This window comes from Rhea pennata, chromosome 3, assembly GCF_028389875.1.
Source record: "Rhea pennata isolate bPtePen1 chromosome 3, bPtePen1.pri, whole genome shotgun sequence".
In the NCBI taxonomy this organism is placed as follows: domain Eukaryota; kingdom Metazoa; phylum Chordata; class Aves; order Rheiformes; family Rheidae; genus Rhea; species Rhea pennata.
The window spans coordinates 65,648,790-65,666,965 of NC_084665.1; the positions used below are offsets into that span (position 1 = coordinate 65,648,790).

The 18,176-nt window shown below is 35.2% G+C and overlaps 1 protein-coding gene across 12 annotated transcripts in view; it reads left to right on the top strand.

Annotated features, from left to right (window-relative positions):
• BCLAF1 (BCL2 associated transcription factor 1) overlaps positions 1-17,220 on the top strand; it is a 29,342-nt gene extending 12,122 nt beyond the window's left edge. For 3 of the 12 annotated variants that reach the window (XM_062572495.1, XM_062572497.1, XM_062572496.1), the window contains exons 3-13: positions 171-294; positions 1,157-2,062; positions 3,523-4,194; positions 4,309-4,478; positions 7,201-7,306; positions 8,253-8,337; positions 9,061-9,236; positions 10,381-10,561; positions 13,971-14,117; positions 16,512-16,721; positions 16,851-17,220. In XM_062572495.1, coding sequence (XP_062428479.1) covers positions 191-294; positions 1,157-2,062; positions 3,523-4,194; positions 4,309-4,478; positions 7,201-7,306; positions 8,253-8,337; positions 9,061-9,236; positions 10,381-10,561; positions 13,971-14,117; positions 16,512-16,721; positions 16,851-16,856 — 2,763 coding nt within the window. In that variant the 5' untranslated portion in view covers positions 171-190 and the 3' untranslated portion in view covers positions 16,857-17,220. Of the gene's footprint in view, positions 1-170; positions 295-1,156; positions 2,063-3,522; positions 4,195-4,308; positions 4,479-7,200; positions 7,307-8,252; positions 8,338-9,060; positions 9,237-9,369; positions 9,536-10,380; positions 10,562-13,970; positions 14,118-16,511; positions 16,722-16,850 lie in introns of those variants that run through there. The other 9 variants (XM_062572494.1, XM_062572499.1, XM_062572503.1 and 6 more) reach the window with 8 other exon arrangements.
• The last annotated feature ends 956 nt before the right edge of the window (positions 17,221-18,176 follow it).

Below are 18,176 nucleotides of genomic sequence, written 5' to 3' on the forward strand. Positions count from 1 at the left end.
AGGTCTTTTGTTTAGGAAATTCTGTACCTCTTTCTGATAATCTCATTTACCTCATTTTATAATATAAAAATCTTGCTCGTTTGTATGATTTACATGGACTCTAAATAGTCCCCTCCTTTTTTTTTTTTTTTCCCCCTCCTCCCCTCCTCACTGCTTTTCCTTTTGGGAAGGAGTGTATCTACTGGGAAAAATGGGGCGATCTAACTCTAGATCACATTCTTCAAGATCAAAGTCCAGATCTCAATCCAGCTCTAGGTCAAGATCCAGATCACATTCTAGAAAAAAGAGATACAGGTAAATTGATATCTTACTTCATGAAAAGTTGTTTTTTTGTCTGGAAATTTATTTTTTCATTTGCATAATGCTGTGGCAAAAGTTAGCCTGGGGTCTTTCATTTTAGCCAATAGGTAAATTCTACTTTGACTGTAATTTCTGTTACTTTAATACTCTACTATTTTGCTCTTTTCCTGTATCTCAAGAAAGTTTCAGAATGCTAACTGTTCTTCCTGATTTGTGGTTTGATTCTCCCCTCCCCCTTCACATGATGTTTTCTATGTCCAGTCTCTCTGTGATTTGTTCGGTCTTTCTCATGCAGCTTTTCACATATGGAGTAAGTTAAGGTTCAGCAGATAAGCTTTGCTCTATCTTGCTGATCGTAACTGCATTCTCAGTTGCCTTGGGCCTTTTCTTCCACTTTTTTACTAGTGGATATTACCAGCTCCCATAACAGGAATAGCTGAATTGAATATTCACTGCCTCATCAGCTGCTGCAGTCCACAGGCTGGCATATTAAATTAAACTTGAGGTGATGTAAGTCCATATTCCAGGCTGTGAACTCTGGTGGCTGAAGAACTGAAAGCTGTGCTACTGAGTGATCATCCCTAATAAAATCTTAGGTTGGGCCACTGAGGCTGCTGATGTCTTAATGAGGTGATGCTGAATTCTAGAGTTTCATAGTTCTTGGAGTGTAGGTGTGTTTATTATAATCTGTTATGTGACAGGAAAAATTAAAAAAGGTAGATTGTAGAATTTCTTATCTTTAAGACCAGACCTGCTTCTTTTACCATCTAGACTGTATGTGAGTGGTTTAGGATTTAGTGTTTTTTTTCTCCTCCTCCTCAATTGTCAAATGTTAATGCTTGCTTTTTAATTTTAGTTCTAGGTCTCGGTCAAGGACGTATTCACGATCTCGCAGCAGGGATCGTGTTTATTCTAGAGATTATCGCAGAGATTACAGAAATAATAGAGGAATGAGACGCCCCTATGGTTACAGAGGAAGAGGTAGAGGGTATTATCAAGGAGGAGGTGGTAGATACCATCGTGGAGGTTATAGGCCTGTTTGGAACCGAAGACACTCCCGAAGCCCAAGGCGAGGTCGTTCACGTTCCAGAAGTCCAAAGCGAAGGTCTGTGTCTTCCCAGAGGTCCCGGAGCAGATCTCGTCGATCTTACAGATCTTCCAGGTCCCCAAGGTCCTCCTCATCTCGTTCTTCATCCCCATACAGCAAATCACCGGTCTCTTCCAAAAGACGTGGGTCTCTGGAAAAACAGGCAAAGAAAACTGAAGGGGCTCCTTTGCAAGATAGCCCTTTGAAAAATAAATCACAAGATGAACAGAAAGATACATTTGAACATGACCCATCAGAGTCTCTTGACGATTTTAACAAATCATCAGCAGCTTCTGGCGACATTTGGCCTGGCCTTTCAGCATATGATAACAGTCCAAGGTCACCACATAGCCCTTCTATTGCCACCCCACCTAGTCAGAGTTCATCTTGCTCCGATGCCCCTTTGCTTAGCACAGTCCACTCAGCAAAGGACACACCTCAACATTCCCATTCCATTCAGCATAGCCCTGAGAGGTCTGGCTCTGGTTCTGTTGGAAATGGTTCTAGCCGTTACAGCCCTTCTCAGAATAGCCCATTGCATCACATCCCTTCACGGAGAAGCCCTGCAAAGACAATCCCACCACAGAGTGCTCCCCGTGAGGAGGCTCGAGCGCGTTCATTTTATCCTGAGGCTGGAGAACAGGAAACTGCAAAGGGTGGAAAGTTTCTGAAAAGGTAAGGGTTGCACTAATGTTGCATCTTAAAATGCTGTGTAGTGAGTTTTGACTGGATCTTCACTATGCTTTGGAAAAAGCAATATGGAATGCTGTTGAATGTTTTATTGATTTTAACCTAATTGAACTTAAAATGCATGTCTTTTTTCCCCTCTTAAGACACTCATGACCATTAACTAGTAAAGGTAGGGAGCTGTATTCTTCAGGAACAACTGGTTTGTCCATTTCTGTTACAGTACATTTTCTTAAAGTCTATTAAGAAAATCTGAATTGGAGTAGTGCATCAGACTTGCTTGTTTGACAGGGTGAATTCTATTTAAGTACTTTAAACTTTTAGTGCTTCACATAGTTTGAAATGCAAATCTGGAAGTCTGTGAATACCCAGGTGTCATGCAATGATTTCTTTATTGACATAAACAGCATTCATTCCTAATTGTGTAGTGCAATATGACAACTTTGATGCTCTGACTTGCATTACTTACGAAAGAGGGTATGTTTTGGTATTCTTGGAATATAATTTCAGTGACATGAAGGACAATTTGTTTAAACTTGAATGTATGTTTCCAATTAATGTGAAGTTCTTAAATGTGTTGTTAAAATGTTAATGCCTGGTGTATTTGAGCTAGCAGTAATTAGAGGAAAAAGTTGCGAAAACCGTACTGATGTTAGACTGTTCTACTGTGTATTGAAAAATTTCTATTTACTTTAGTGGATTTCATATAAAATGAATTGTAGAGCAGAGCTGTGTTCTATGCTAAATAATTTGACTGTAATTTTAAATGAATTTAAGTCACTGATTTATTATATAAAAATACATGCTAGAACACCAAAAATGTGACTTTTCCTATATTGGGTGTATTGTAGCTGGTAAATGTGCTAGGACCTATGTGAAAATGTTGTATAGATAAAGCAGTGGCTAAAATAAGCATTCATTTCTAAATGTGTTCCTGTGTTTAGGTAAACTACTTAAAGGTTCCCTGCTTATGCACAATACAGTGAATGAATTAAGCCAGTGTAGAATTTTGGACCTATTAGAAATGTGCAGGATCTTGAAAATGATTTTTTTTAATGGTACTTTTTTTTTTTTTTTTTAACTAAAAGGAATTAAAAAAATGAATTGCAATCTGAACTGCCAAATTTCATGTGACTCAAAATAACTGATGTAAGAATACATAAAGTTGGGTACCAATTAAGAAACAAACCACTAGCTAGCTTTTTTTATAAACTCAAGCAGAGAATTTCTAGGTGTTCTACAGAAAGGCATTATTTCCTTCAAATGCTTCAAATAACATAAATGACTGGGTACAGTATTCTTTGCAAAAACTTAAATGCTAAAGTTGCACTGCACAGTGGAATGTATTTTCTTCTTGTTGGTATGGGAGTGACACAAAAGAGAAATGCAAGTAATTAACTGGAATGAATGCAATCCAGAGTTACCAGTCTCTTCTTTGCTATCCACAGGTACACAGATGAAGAGTCTAGAGTATACCTGCTTGATAGGGGTAATACCAGGGAGAAGGAGGCCCAGAAGGAGAGAGGATCAGAAAAAGGGAGGACAGAGGGAGAAAGGGAATGGGAGGATCAGGAAGCTTTAGATTATTTTGTTGATAAAGAAGCCGGGAAAGAAAAGTTTAATGACTCTGAAGGGGAGGACACAGAGGAGACAGAGGATTATAGACAGTTCAGAAAATCTGTCCTGGCAGATCAGGGTAAAAATTTTCCTACTGCATCTCACCGGAATGCTGAGGAGGAAGGAACCAAATACAAATCTAAAATATCAATGAAGGGCAGTAGAGAGAGCGATGGATTTAGAGAAGAGAAAAGTTATAAGCCTAAAGAGACTGGCTATGTAGTGGAAAGGCCTAGCGCAACAAAAGATAAGCACAAGGAAGACGACAAAAGTTCTGAGAGACTAATGATGAAGAAAGAAACTCAGTCACCTGAGCAGGTAAAGTCTGAAAAGCTCAAAGAACTCTTTGATTACAGTCCCCCTCTACACAAGAATCTGGATGCGAGAGAAAAATCCACCTTCAGAGAGGAGAGCCCACTTAGGATCAAAATGATAGCCAGTGACTCCCATCGTCCTGAAGTTAAACTCAAAATGGCACCGGTACCCCTTGATGATTCCAATAGGTAAATTATTCCACTTTAAGTGTGGTTTTCCACATGCCTGTGGTGTCACTGCTCTTTATTTAAACTATTGGTTTCTTTTTGTGTGTTTTTTTTCTTGTTGTTGATACTTTTTAGACCTGCATCCTTGACTAAAGACAGGCTGCTTGCTAGCACACTTGTCCATTCCGTCAAGAAGGAGCAAGAGTTCCGATCCATCTTTGACCACATTAAGTTGCCACAGGCCAGCAAAAGCACGTCAGAGTCATTTATTCAGCACATAGTGTCCTTGGTTCATCATGTCAAAGGTATATATTCAGTCTACTGTACCAAGTATACACATCTGACAACTGCATTTGAGCCTATTTGATATCTCTAGTACAGGAAGATTTTTGGCTCTCCTTTAATATTGATTTAGTCAGACTTTTTTCCTTTTGAGGTATGCACAAAAGTAGAAAAATAATGGCTGCAGGAGTTAGTATCAAAAAAAAACCCAACTCCCACAAACCCAAAATGTATATATACATATAAAATGTATATATAGTAGCGTTTATACTAAGTTTCTGGGTAGATTTTGTTGAGTCTAAATAGTATATAGAATTAGAATTTGAATTCTTGCATTGAAATTTAAATTACTATATTGGCCAATCTTCTTTGCTTAGTTTAATAGTTTTAACACCTAATCTAATATTAAGCAATGCAATTTGTGTTGACAAGTGTCTTTTCTGCTGTTAAATGCAATGGCATCTCTTACTGGGGCACCCCAGAGGTCATTTCCAGGTACTTATTACACCTTATTATTCCTTTTTTTAGACCTAAAAGCTTATAATGCTTAACAAAAGTTGTGCTCTATGAGATGTTAAAAATACACTATGAAATCCCATTTTAGTCTTACTTGACAGTGGTAGTACTGGAGACAGGAATTCCACTTGTAGGAACGTGGCAGTGGCCAAATACATCTCTGTTAATTATATCATATTTGCTGATTTAACAGTAGTGACTGTTGCTTGCTATCATTAAATTAAAACAATTTGTTGGGGAAAATACCAACAAAGTAGATGTGTTTTGTTTAGGTCATAGATATTGTCAAAGTTTGTTGAAGAGTTGATAATTTCTTTAAATCTTGGGAGGACATCTAGAGCTCTTTAAGTGAGCATCAACTTTTTTCATATACCATTTACCTTATTTCAGTGGACTATTGTCTTATTCTTGTGTTTAATGTTCTGAAATAATATGGAAGAACTTGCTGGTGAAAATAATTCCCCTGCATCAGCATACAAGGGGGAATTTGGAACTGCTTAGTTAAGCGCCCAGTTTCAATGCGTCTGTAAGCATTGTTTCTGAAGATGCTTAGCTGCTAAGACTTGCAAAGATTTTTGTGTAGTAAAGGTATATGCTAAAGTTCCCTCAAAATTCCCATTTTGTTGCCAAAATAAATAATTTAGGTGACTAAGGCCAAGTGAGTTTATGGATTTTAAATTACTTGCAAAGAGGAAAGTAATAGTAGGTAATTACAGATTATATTAGATAAAAAATCCTTGTTGGAACACTTAGAGTATAATGACTTTGTTATGGAAGTATCATTTCTTTTATTGATACGTAAGAGATTTAAGGCTCGATCCAATGAGAGCTTCTGTAAATGTTGGCTTATATGGTACATGTGTAGGCTTTAGGTGAAATAATATTCCTGAGACTCTTACATGTTGATCACAGAATGCTTAACTTGTTTTTTGTGAACATTTGTATGTTAAATTAAATACCTCGTAAATATAACAGTTTAACAGCCTATCTGGTCAAGTTACTCTATGTAAAGTTATCATGGTTTCTGAAGGGAGAACCTCTTTATACTTTTCAAATTTACTGTGGTCTGTGATCAGATTTTAGTAACTTTTGACAAATTGAAGTTATGTTCTTTATTGGTGTGATGCGACCAGTCTGAACAGCTCTTTGTTAATGTAGAGCTGAAAATGCCCAGTGATGTTTTCTTTTTCATTGTAACTAGGTCCTGGAATGTGTTTTGAAATGGCAAAATCCATGTTACAAAAGTAAAATAGCTGTTGAAAGATACAGATGCCAAACAGGCAAAGTTGAACCTTCTGTCTTCCTGGCAAAAATGGCATAAAAACAGAGTTGCTAGCTCAAATTCCTGTGTTTGATGGAATTATGATTGAGGCACTACCCTTGTAGTGGCCGTTTCAAGTTTTAATGGTTGGTTATGAGACAAATGCTGGATGCCGGGCGGTAAGTTGATACAGATGTATGTTGACCTGTTAAGCAGATAGCTTGCTTCATATGTAACATTCCATAGTTCATGACTTTATGTATTTCTCTATTACATTTAAACACATTTGTTGAGCTGGTTTAAAAACTGAGTTTGCTGTTGCTAATTTAACTGTCTCTGAAGGCAAGAGAAAATTTGTCAGAGAAACTGTCAGGTTTGCCAAGATGCCAGATGCTTAACTAAATCTATAAATAGGAATGTTACTTGTCTTGAATTGTTTATCATCACAACTTCAAATCGAGAAATTTTATATTTTTAAGAAATAACTTCTTAGGTTGTTCATGTAATTACTGAAACATACATTACCTAATGTTCTCACTAAATTCTGTTTTAAGTTAAAGATGAGATGAATTGTAAAATGTGCTTCTTGCAATTATTCCTGGCTTAAAGTAACTTCATTTTCTGTTATGGGCAAAGTGTAAAGAAGTAACTTAAAATAATTGTTCCTTTCTTTTTTGTTAGGAGAAAATGTAATTGAAAAAAAAAAGTCTAATTAGTAAATCATACTTGAATTAGATGTTGTACAGTGATGGCATAGTTATAAGTAGACTTTCAGTGATGCCGTGCACTGTTATTTGTTTGGGTTATAGTTAATGTAAAAGTGGAGAGAACTCCACATTTGCTTATTTCTGATACATTTATTGAAAATACTATATTTTTGCCTGCTACATGCCTTTCTGACAGGAGTAGAATACCTGTGTCAGTTGAATTAAACTAATGAGACAGTGTTTCTCTATTGTAACCAACAGAGCAATACTTCAAGTCAGCTGGAATGACCCTAAATGAGAGGTTCACTGCATATCAAAAAGCTACTGAAGAACACTGCACCCGGCAAAAGAGCCCAGAAATACATAGGTACATATTAATTACATATGTAGATGCTTTGTATTTCAAAGAATGTTATCTGCTATTACTTCATTTGAGAGCCCAAAATACTATTTCTAATCGACGTGGAGTAATTTGTTAGTCTCTGTGTAAATACAAAACACCTTAAAAGGGGGAGGGAAAGAAATTTTTCCTTGAAAGAGAACTTGCTTGAGCCAACTCTGGCTTCATCTGTAGCTTTGTAACAGATGTCTTCTCTGTCTCATTTGGGATATATTTTTCTCAAATGCAGTGCTCAAAAATTGAGGGGCATATGTTTAGAAGATGGAAATAAGCCTAGTAATGTATCTTTATTCTTCAGTGTGAAATGGTCACCTTAACTTCTTTACTCCTTGTGTGTGTTAATTTACAGCAGAATTTGTTCAAAAAAAAAAAAAGTTTGAGAACCTGAAAGGTAAGAGGGTAGGGTGCAGACGTAACTTCTGATCCAATGCCTTAGTTATATAAGGGTATGTACTACACTGTGTTGCGTGTGAGGCTGTATTATCTCCATGTTATCTCCTGACCGTGTAGGAGATAATGTACCAGGTAAGTATTTCAACTGTGTTACAAATTGTGTCATAATGTTGGAGTTCTTGGAGGAGGGGGCAGGGTTGGGACTGCCTACATTTATTGATCTTTTGGAATTCTCCTTTAAGCTTTTTATATCTTCAAAACCACAATTAAAATACAAAAATCAAACTGCATGTTCTTTGTATTTGTATTTTCAGCATATTTCACAGAAGAAAATCAAGCTTTTCCATTTTGAATCTACTTCTATATCTATTCTGATAGTGGGGCTTTATATTCAAAAAGGTGGTCCTACTGCAAAAATGCCTTTTTTCCTCAGATTTCTATTGGAAAGAAATGTCTGAAGCCATAAACAGTCACACACACACACACATATGGCTAGACACTGCTTTTATTTTACATTTAGGAGGATTGACATCTCTCCAAGTGCCCTGAGGAAGCACACCCGTTTAGCAGGTGAAGAGAGAGGCTTTAAAGAAGAAAGTCAAAAAGTAGGTTCTCAGTAAACATTCTAGCTGTATTTCTAATCTTAATTTGATGTGTTTCCCTTTGAATCTGAACTTTGTGTATATGAATCTTCAAAAAAATAGTTTGTATTTAAAGTGCATGGAGTACTTTGATTTAAACTATTTTTTTAATCTTTAAATAAAAACACAATGACAAGAAATCAGTTTATGCAGTGTGAGATTCTGCTGTGTTGATAGTGTGGCATTATAAGGTCAAATCTCCCACCGTTCCTTTCTTCTCTTGGATGTTTTCTTAGTCCATTTTGTGGTACTAAACTGCCTAAAGACAAATAATAGGAGAAAAAATAAATACTGAGGTGTTCAGTGAGTAGTATTGTTGGATAGATAAGGTGCTTATGCTGTGCTAAAAACAGTTACCCAAGTATACTTTTCTTTTGCCTATCTTCCTAAACCATGTGTTAAAGTCTGTTTACATCAAAAAGTAGGTCTTGCGTTGGCTTGTTTGGAATGCTTGCTCAAAAGTTAATTTCTTTGCCAAATTTTTAGCTTAGCTTTCTCTTTCTAGACCAAACAATTGCATGTAAAAGGCTTTCACTAGAAGTCAGCTTACATGCTAAAGAGTGTTTTGAAAACTAGGTAAATCCTATCTTGTCTTTTAGAAATTTGAGGTATAATTTGCCTTTTAATTTAGATCGTCCTCTGGATGTTTAACTTAATCTTGTTCTTGAAATATATTTTCACTTGCAGGGAGACAAAAAATTAAGGTGCGACTCTGCTGATCTTCGGCACGACATTGACCGCCGTAGAAAAGAGCGAAGTAAGGAACGAGGAGACTCAAAGGGTTCCAGGGAATCCAGTGGGTCAAGAAAGCAGGAGAAAACTGCAAAAGATTACAAGGATTACAAATCTTACAAAGATGACAGGTAAATATTTGAAGTCACTGTGTAGGTTTTTAGCTTCTAATTAGCCTTTTGTAATTGTAAGCTTAATTGCTTTCAATTTTCAATGTGTAATGGAATATTTAAATTTAAACAATTAAAATTATTTGTTTTACAGCAAAAATGTATTATCTGTCTTTTACACGGCTTATGGTGGATGAGGACAAAAACTTTGGAATAGCAAGCTAACACTGAAAAAAAAAATGACAAATTAATCTGTCCTATTATCCAGGCTACATCAGGAGGTTGGACTTCAATGCAGTACATTTCTATAAACAGTTTGTGTAAGAACTTTGGTTCGTTATGCTTGATTCCGCACTTTTTCAACTCATAACACCCAGAATATGAGAATTTTACTGATATTTAGGTTTAACATGGGTGAGAAGGGGAGTGTTTATTTTCTTTCTAAAGCCAGTGGGCTGTTTTTAAGGCAAATATTAGCATGTTTCAGTGGATACTGTGTAGCAGTGGTAAGAGTGCTTCAGGTATGACTGTCCTTTGGATATTACATTAAAATCTTGTAAATCGGGTCGAATTAGTGCCACTATGGGGTTACTGAAAGTCTTACTGTAGGGTATTTTTCCTGCTTTATACTGGGTATACAATGAAATTTTACTTATGCTTTCTTTTTCCCATCCTTTCTGATTTTGGTATCCACATTATCTTCCACTGGCTAATTCTGTACAGGCATCTACATAGGGAAGCCCAGGCCATATCTGCTTCTCAACAGTGTGCAAACTGAATTATGTAGTTATTGTAAAAATTTTACCTTGAGGGTTTCTTCCCTTTGATTTCTGTTGTTCTGCCTCAGAAGAAAGGCAGATTTTATAGCAGAGCCTCTTCATGGCATCAAGTTGTATAAAAAAAACTGTTTTGCAGTTTGCAGACTGCTGCTTTCCAACTCGTTAGCAATAGTGTACATGTAATGCATTTCAATGTGTAAGAGGAGGCTGGAAAGTGAAATTACACTTCACCTTAACATCTGAAATATGTAACTTATGTGACTTTATAACCAGAAGGGGAGATAGGTTTTTTTCATAAAATATAAGCAGAGACCCCTTTTTAGTATAGTGTGTTACAGACTATAGTACTTTTAAAATAGCACACAGTATATCTTTTTATTTTTCAGTAAACAAAAAAGAGAGCAAGACCGTTCTCGATCCTCCCCATCTTCTTCTCCATCTTCTTCCTCATCCAGTTCTCGAGAAGAAAAGGATACCAAGAAGGAAAGAGATGAAGAGTTCAAAACCCACCATGAGCAGAAAGAATATTCCAGTTTTGCAGGAGTCAACAGGCCAAGAGGAACCTTTGTAAGTTGCTGTTTTCCTATTCTTCCCCCAAATTATGAATGCAATATTATTAAAGACAGATCTTTTCTAACAGTGTCCAACAGCAGTTACGTTTAGTGTGTAAAGGTGTGATAAAATAACGTTAGAGACGATGAGTGAAAAAAAATCTTGTGTATTCCTTGCTATTTTGCAATTATGTAATTTGCTGGGAGAATCTTAAATTTAACTACTGTATAAAGTCCTGCAATGTATTGCCTCTCACTTCCTGCAGCTTCTATTTTTCCCCATCATTTTCAGTTTGATTTTTGCCCTCCTTTCAGTAGATGTCTGCAGCTTGTTGTGTACATTTAATTTAACTAACCTTAAGACAGCTGTATTAAGGAGAGAAGATGGTATGTTTGCTGTTGTTTTCCAGTGTGTTCTCAGAATGGCCTGGACTAGCAACAGTGAGCATGAAAGCTTACTAATTTAGCTCTGCAATATATTTTAGCGTTGTGATGTTGGAGTGCCATATTGACCGCCATGGTCTTCAGAAAATATTTTTACACTAATCAATTAAAAGGTAAAATTGCATGTTAATGTAATTTGCTAATATTTAACTGGGAAAAGTAGAAGCATTAGGAAGGATGAAGAAACAGAGAGGAGGCCTTGTAAAGATGAGGAACATAAACAGCAAGTGATATCTTAAAGTTCTGTTCGCAAGATAAAAATGATAGCCTGACTCAGTGGGCGAGAGTAATTTCATTTTCTCAATTCTTCACGCAGCACATAATTAAGGTTGAACAACACGAAAAGGCATTGCTTGGTGCAGATATGTTTGATACAAATATACATTGAGTTTTGTTTGTAGTCATATAGAAGAATGTTTTGAACTACATACAAAAGTGTCTCTGAAATGCACCTGGATTGTGCAATGCAGACTTAAGCTTTGCATCTTGTATCTGAAAAGGTAAAGCTACTTTGAGGGAAATCTCAAAGTTCAAAATTATTTATAATGATTAAAAATACTTAATGAGAAAAGAGGAAAAAAATTCTGTAACTACGCTGAATAGTCCTATGGCCTAAATGTACAAATCCTTCAGCAGGGTAGATGTCAAGTATGACAACGTCAGCATGATCCCTGGGAGTACAACTTAGTAACACTGAGTTAAAACAGAGAACGCAAAAACTCTCTCCTTTCTTTAAGAGAATCAGTTGAAGAAAAATTCTTTAATTACTGGAAAGCCTTACTGCTTTATAAAACTAAATTGTATGTATAATGAAAAGGATGCTACTCTACATGTAATTTGGATCTATGTGAATTGTAAATTTAATAAGCATCTGCTATTTTTGACTACTGGTAACTGCTGATACTGACTGTGCAATAATAAGTGGTTACTGTTCCTTAATGACATATATAGTCACACCCACAGGCTCATCAAACAAATTGTAGTGGAACAAGAGTCTAAACAGGCCAACCTGCTGTCTTAAACCCTCTGTTTAAGATTACAGACTGGTTAGGATTGAAAGATATAGACTGGCTAGTATAGAAGTGTCTTTGTGACCCAGGACTAATAGTTACTGCATCCAGTAAGTATTGCTTTGGTTTTGAAGTAAAGAACATGTCTTGATTTGCAACAAAAACTTCTTGTTTTATAGAGGCTATGTTGGGAGAGAGTGGCTGGCTAGATAGGAGAGATCTTAATGGAAATGAAGATTTCATGTTAAATTAGTACTGATTTTCACTAATACTTGGTAATATATTTAGACCTAATTGTTAATTTGGGAATTTTTATACATAATAGAAAACCATAAATATTATGAAGTAGAAATATTTGAAGTAGAAATACAGAAATAAAGATAAATTCTTTTAATGACATTGTTTTTAGTATCCACCTCCTAAAGGAATTTGTCTGTGAATGCTCTGAGTAAAAGGAGCTTTCTCTTTCTATAGGAAAAAGTACCATTTACTTTTTGTGGTAGTCTCTACAATGAATAGACCTATAGAGGTAGTCCAGTACTGGGCTCATCTCCCATACTTCTTTGCCTGAAAGATAACTTCAAAAGCCCTAGACACCTTTGAGGGAATCCAGTCATAGGATCTAATACCAAGAAATACTTGGGATTTTTTATAGTCTTGTCTCCACTTTGTTTCTACATCCTTTTCTTTCCTACTGCGATACTGCTCTTTGTGCCCTAGTTTTGTAAAAGTTCTAAAGCTATTGGAAATCAAACACCTAGTTTTTATTTTTGTACCATTTTCTTTAGGAATTTACCTGTCACTTTCTAAATGATTCTTAAAGCAATTCTTTTTTTTGTTTGCCTGCAGTATATTGATAGATCTTGTGAGTTCTTTACTGGACTGTTTTTAGTCTATTTCAAAGTACTGTTAAAGCTGTCCTTTATAAATTCTACACTGGGTGGGGGAGTGTTGGAACTGAATGGGAACAGGTGTAGATTATACTCTTTTCAGGTTAATTACTTGCTTCTTTTTGTTTGATGCTTAATTTTTTTTTCCAAATGAAATTAATTTCCAGTCATATTGTTTTGTATAGTTACATCTGAAGACTGTAGCTAGGCTGGTTATGGAAAGCATGTTCTCTAGTAACTACAGGTTTTAGAGCTCTTGCCAAGCTAATTTTTCTTTTCCTCTCAAATGGAGGTTATCTAGATTTAGCTTGTGGAAAACACTAACAGCTTAAGATGTCTGTGCAGAGGAAACTGAGGATATTACTTTTTTGCATATTCTGAGTCAAGCAATAATATCTTCCTATTTGAGACTATTTTTAAACTTAGTATTTTAACATCCTATTAATTAATTGTAAAGAAGCACATTTAAGACACTTTAAGCATCGTTATTTCATGTAGTATGTATTGCTTATTTTCTGAGTAAGGTGCTTAAGCCAAATTAAATTTCAAATAAGTGAAGTGCTTTGTATCTCAGTAACCCATTTTATGGGTAATGCTAAGTGGACACACTTAATCTAGCATTGCACAATTCATACATATTTATTCTAGAATTACACTCTCATAACAGATAGGACTGAATGACTCCATAAATGATAGGGCCTTATTTTATCTCCAAAAGTCTCCCCCCCTCCCCAGTCTAATTTTTCTAGCTATTTTTTGTTTGTAAACAGCTTTAGAAGTTCTCTTCTGAGCTTTTTGTTGCAACACACTGTTTTACTAGGAGTCAAAGGAGATTTCTTTTTTGGCGGTTGTGGATAAATTTATACCAAATCGCAAATCTTTCAGATTTTAAGCTTAAGAGAATTGTTATCTCAAAATGAATGCTTGAATGCACATTACTTTTAAAAATTCACATACTATCTCAATTTACAAATGTGTGTGTTCTAATTAAGAACAGAAAAAGCATTTTGAGTAATACAGAGCTTGACTTTTTGCTTTGTGGCTTTATGTGAATGGATTAAATAACATTTTCGTTAATCAGTTTCGAATTAGGGGCAGAGGAAGAGCCAGAGGAGTTTTTGCTGGAACAAATACTGGTCCCAGCAATTCAAATACTACTTTTCAAAAGAGACCGAAGGAAGAGGAATGGGATCCTGAATATACTCCAAAAAGCAAGAAATACTTCTTGGTGGGTGTGGAGAACTTTATCTTACGCATGCGTTTGTTTTCTCGAAGTGCATTTTATATCTGATGTGAAGGAGATTGTTTCTACACTCATTGTAGCTCTCAATGCCTTTAGTTATGTATGCATGAGAGCATCAGAATTCCTGTAGTGCCAAGTTCTGTTTCTCTTGCATCCTTCTGCAACAGGCTGGCAATAACTGAAGATTGAGACAGAATTCATCCCCAAACTGCTTTTTTATCAATGAGATGGGGAGGAAGGTAAACTTGGACTAAATTATTAAAAACAAGTTTAAAACCAAAAAGATTTGCACTGTTTACTTTCCTGGTTTTATTTCTAAATGGCACTGAAGCTTTGTATACATCTGTCTGGAAATCTGCAAAAGTGAAAAATCAGGAAAAGTTGGCAGTATTTGTGGATGGATGTGGGCTGTCACTATCAACAGCCCTGCTGCTCTCAGTTAAGTGGTGTGATAGTCATTTAGAAAAAAACAAATGAATAAAATTCCCCAAACCAAGGAGGATTTTTTCCACATCTTGATAGTGAAAGGAGGGCTCTCAGTGTAGCTGCCCGGTAAGTAGTTTAGTATACTGAATAGGTATCCTCTGTTCCAGTTGACTTTCCTAACAATACAAGCTGTTAAGTAGATCATTTTACTATTGGGGAAAAAAAAAAAAAAAGAAAAAAAAAAAGAAAAAAAAAAGGTTAAATAGTGAAGATTAGACCTTCCTTTGTGGCATTAGTTTTTTTCTAATATGTTAGCAGGTAATCAAAGAAAAAGTGTGATTTTAGTCAGGATATTTTTATGAAACAGGCTCCAGTGATAGCTTCAGAAGGAAGTTAAATACTGTATGTGTATATGTAGAAGAACTAAAATACTTTGACCTTTCAGCATTTGCCATTAGTGCAAACATAACTAGAGTACTAGAATACAGCTGTACGCATTAGACCAGAACTTTCAGTTAGGTAAAATTGAATATCCAAGAAAGCTTGCATACTTTAAAATGTGTATTGGTCTGAACAGGAGACCTAGGAATTACAGCTTACTTGGTATTAAGATTCAGAACGCTTTCTTGTCAGAACTTAAACTTGATTCTTCTTAACCTATAACTATCTATCTTACACTTGAACAGAGGCTGGAAATTGTTGTATGGTCCTTACTTGAAGTTCTAGATTGATAGCTGCTCTTACTGAAAAACTTTATTGAGGTGGTATGATGGAGAAGTTATAATACTTAAAAACATACAGGATTGTAAACTTGTTCAATACTTAGCAAGCAAAGCGGATGCAAATTAAGAGCTCTCAAATGTGTTTATATTTAAATAGCTTTTTTATTCCTTAAATTAAACTGACAAACTTCAATATTCATTCTTCACTTTATTTTAAAATATGAAGACTAGAATAATTATTTGATACCTAGTTGTAAAGAATGTCATACCACTGAATTTTATTTGTAGTATGTGTTCAAAACATTCTAGTTCAATTCATGAGTTAGCTACTGCTGTGGAAAAGTTGTTTGCTTCTTTTGAATCAGTTAACAATCAACTTTTATAACCTGTAAACCTGGAAGGAGATACGATGATATATTCTTTAGCTAGAAGAAATGAATTGACTAACTGTAGTTGTTTTTCCTCATCTTATTTTAAATTAAAAAAAAAAAAAAAAAGCCTGTAACTATTCTTATATGTTTTTTTTAACAGTTATATAGGTGTAGCATGTTTAATACAGCCCAGATTTCTTTCCAAATCACAAGTAAAAGTGTAGAAATAGAAGCAAGTGTCTCTCACCCTTCTAGATAAAAGCATAATTGTCTGTAGTGTCCATATACCACATATAATTGTCAGATTTATCAAAATGTGTTAAGGCTATATTTGGTAGCAAGGTGGCAAACTTTAAGCTTCTTAACCTATAACTCTTATTAATGTTAAATAGTCAGACAATTTAAAATTTGCCCTACATTGTGTGGGTGAAGCAGAATTTCTGAATACTGTCTTCTGTTATTTTTCATTAATAAGTATAAAGAACATTAGTAGCTCTGCACTATTAAAATAAAATCTTTTAAAAGCATATTCCTAGAGCAGAAAACAGATTTACTGCTCAGAACTAATGAGTAACCTCTCATTTACCACTTAAATTATAAGAAAACTGGTTTGTTAACCTCAACCACGAGAAGCTGAGTAGACTTGCAGCTAATAAAGGCTTAGAAAAATTTTATGAAGGTATATTTAGTGGTAGCACTATGAATTGTAAAGACATCCTTTATAATGTAATCTATAGATTACGATCGGAACTGTTAGAAAACTGATCGCTTTTGTAAGTATAGCCTATATTTTATATGGAATATCAATATTTAAGAGCTACATAAGTCTTTTAACTTTATTCTTTGCGTTGTTATTGTAGCATGATGACAGAGATGATGGTGTAGATTACTGGGCCAAAAGAGGAAGAGGCCGTGGTACTTTCCAGCGTGGCAGAGGTCGTTTTAACTTCAAGAAGTCAGGTAGCAGTCCGAAGTGGACACATGACAAATACCAGGGGGATGGGATTGTGGAAGATGAAGAAGAAACAATGGAGAACAATGAAGAAAAGGACAGACGCAAAGAAGAAAAGGTATACAGTTCTGTTGGTGAACTGTGTTTTCTTTGCAGTATCCCAAATAATTAAGCGAAAAATCATTGTAAAAGACTTTTAGAGCTTTGTAACTGACAATTTACAACACTGTTTTCTTTCTTTCCACAGGAATAACCCTGGAAAAAAGTTCTAGCTGAAAAAGCAGCTCTTGCACCACCCACACAACATTTTTAATATGTTTTTTTGTTGTCAAATGAATGTAAGCATTTTACTTAAATTTTACTGTTGGAAAGTAGTTTAGAGGGATTGTTTTTTGTTTTAAGCCTTTAGAAATCTTGATATAGTAAACTATGTTAATGATCGTACAGGTAGAAAGTAAAATATTTGTAACAACTTTTAAGAAATTTTACTGTTTGTTATATGCAGTGTAATTCTGCTTTGTCCAAATATATGGTCAAGTACAACTCTAAAAGTTTTGATTCTCCCCCTATGTCTGTGTTTTATTCTGAAGTAAACTTACAGCTCTGCACACCCAAAATCTTGGAGGATCTTTTTTTTTTTTTATAAATGGACTGCTAAATCTATTGCCTTTTTATTAGAAGTATTTTTAAGCTGTGACTGGTTAGTTATATTTGTGAGCAGTTATGCATTAATGTTGATCTCATGCTTTAGCAAGAATCAGATCTACATTGTGTGATGAAATGTAAGTTAAACCAGGATTATCATTCTGTCATGCCAGAGAGAGCAGCTTGAGTTCTATCTTTGGGAGCAAAATATTCCTGTAGCCTGAGGAATACATCTGTATATAAGTACTCGAGTGAGTTTCAAGTATATTATTTCCCTTTTGGAATGTGGGTTTTTGAAACTTATTTCTACGTCACCATGGCTGTGCAAACTTCGAACAGATTTAAAAACTGGAGCTCGCACCCCTATTTGTACTTTTACTATAAAACTACCTATAAACAGCTTAATAACTTAGGTCCAGAACAGATTAGTTGTGTATGTATGAATACCTAATGATTTACATTGTCATTAAATATATTTCCCTGTGTAAAGGGTAACTTAGCAGTGCTGAAGATTTTATAATGAAATAGCATTATCTCAGCCATCAGAGATAATAAGCTCTCTGATAGCTTAATCACTGATAGAATGCTTCAGTTGAGAAATTTGTGGCAGTATTAATCCACCTTCCTTTTGTATCAGTTCCAGTTTATGAACCTAACTTAAATTTGTTAATATTTTCCTGAAAAAGTCTATATAATCTGGCAAGAGCAAGTTTTGTATTACATTTACAGCCTTAAGTGAAATCGGGGGAAAGGAAAGCAAAACCCCAACAAAGCAAGTATTTTAAAACCTGTCTCACTAAAGATATTCTGAATATACTAAACATTTCTATAAAGTCTGAATTCCATTACAGAGCTCTGAAATTACGTTTCTTTAGCATTCCACTTTATACAATGTGTAAATCTGAACTTTCAACTCAAGACTAAAAGT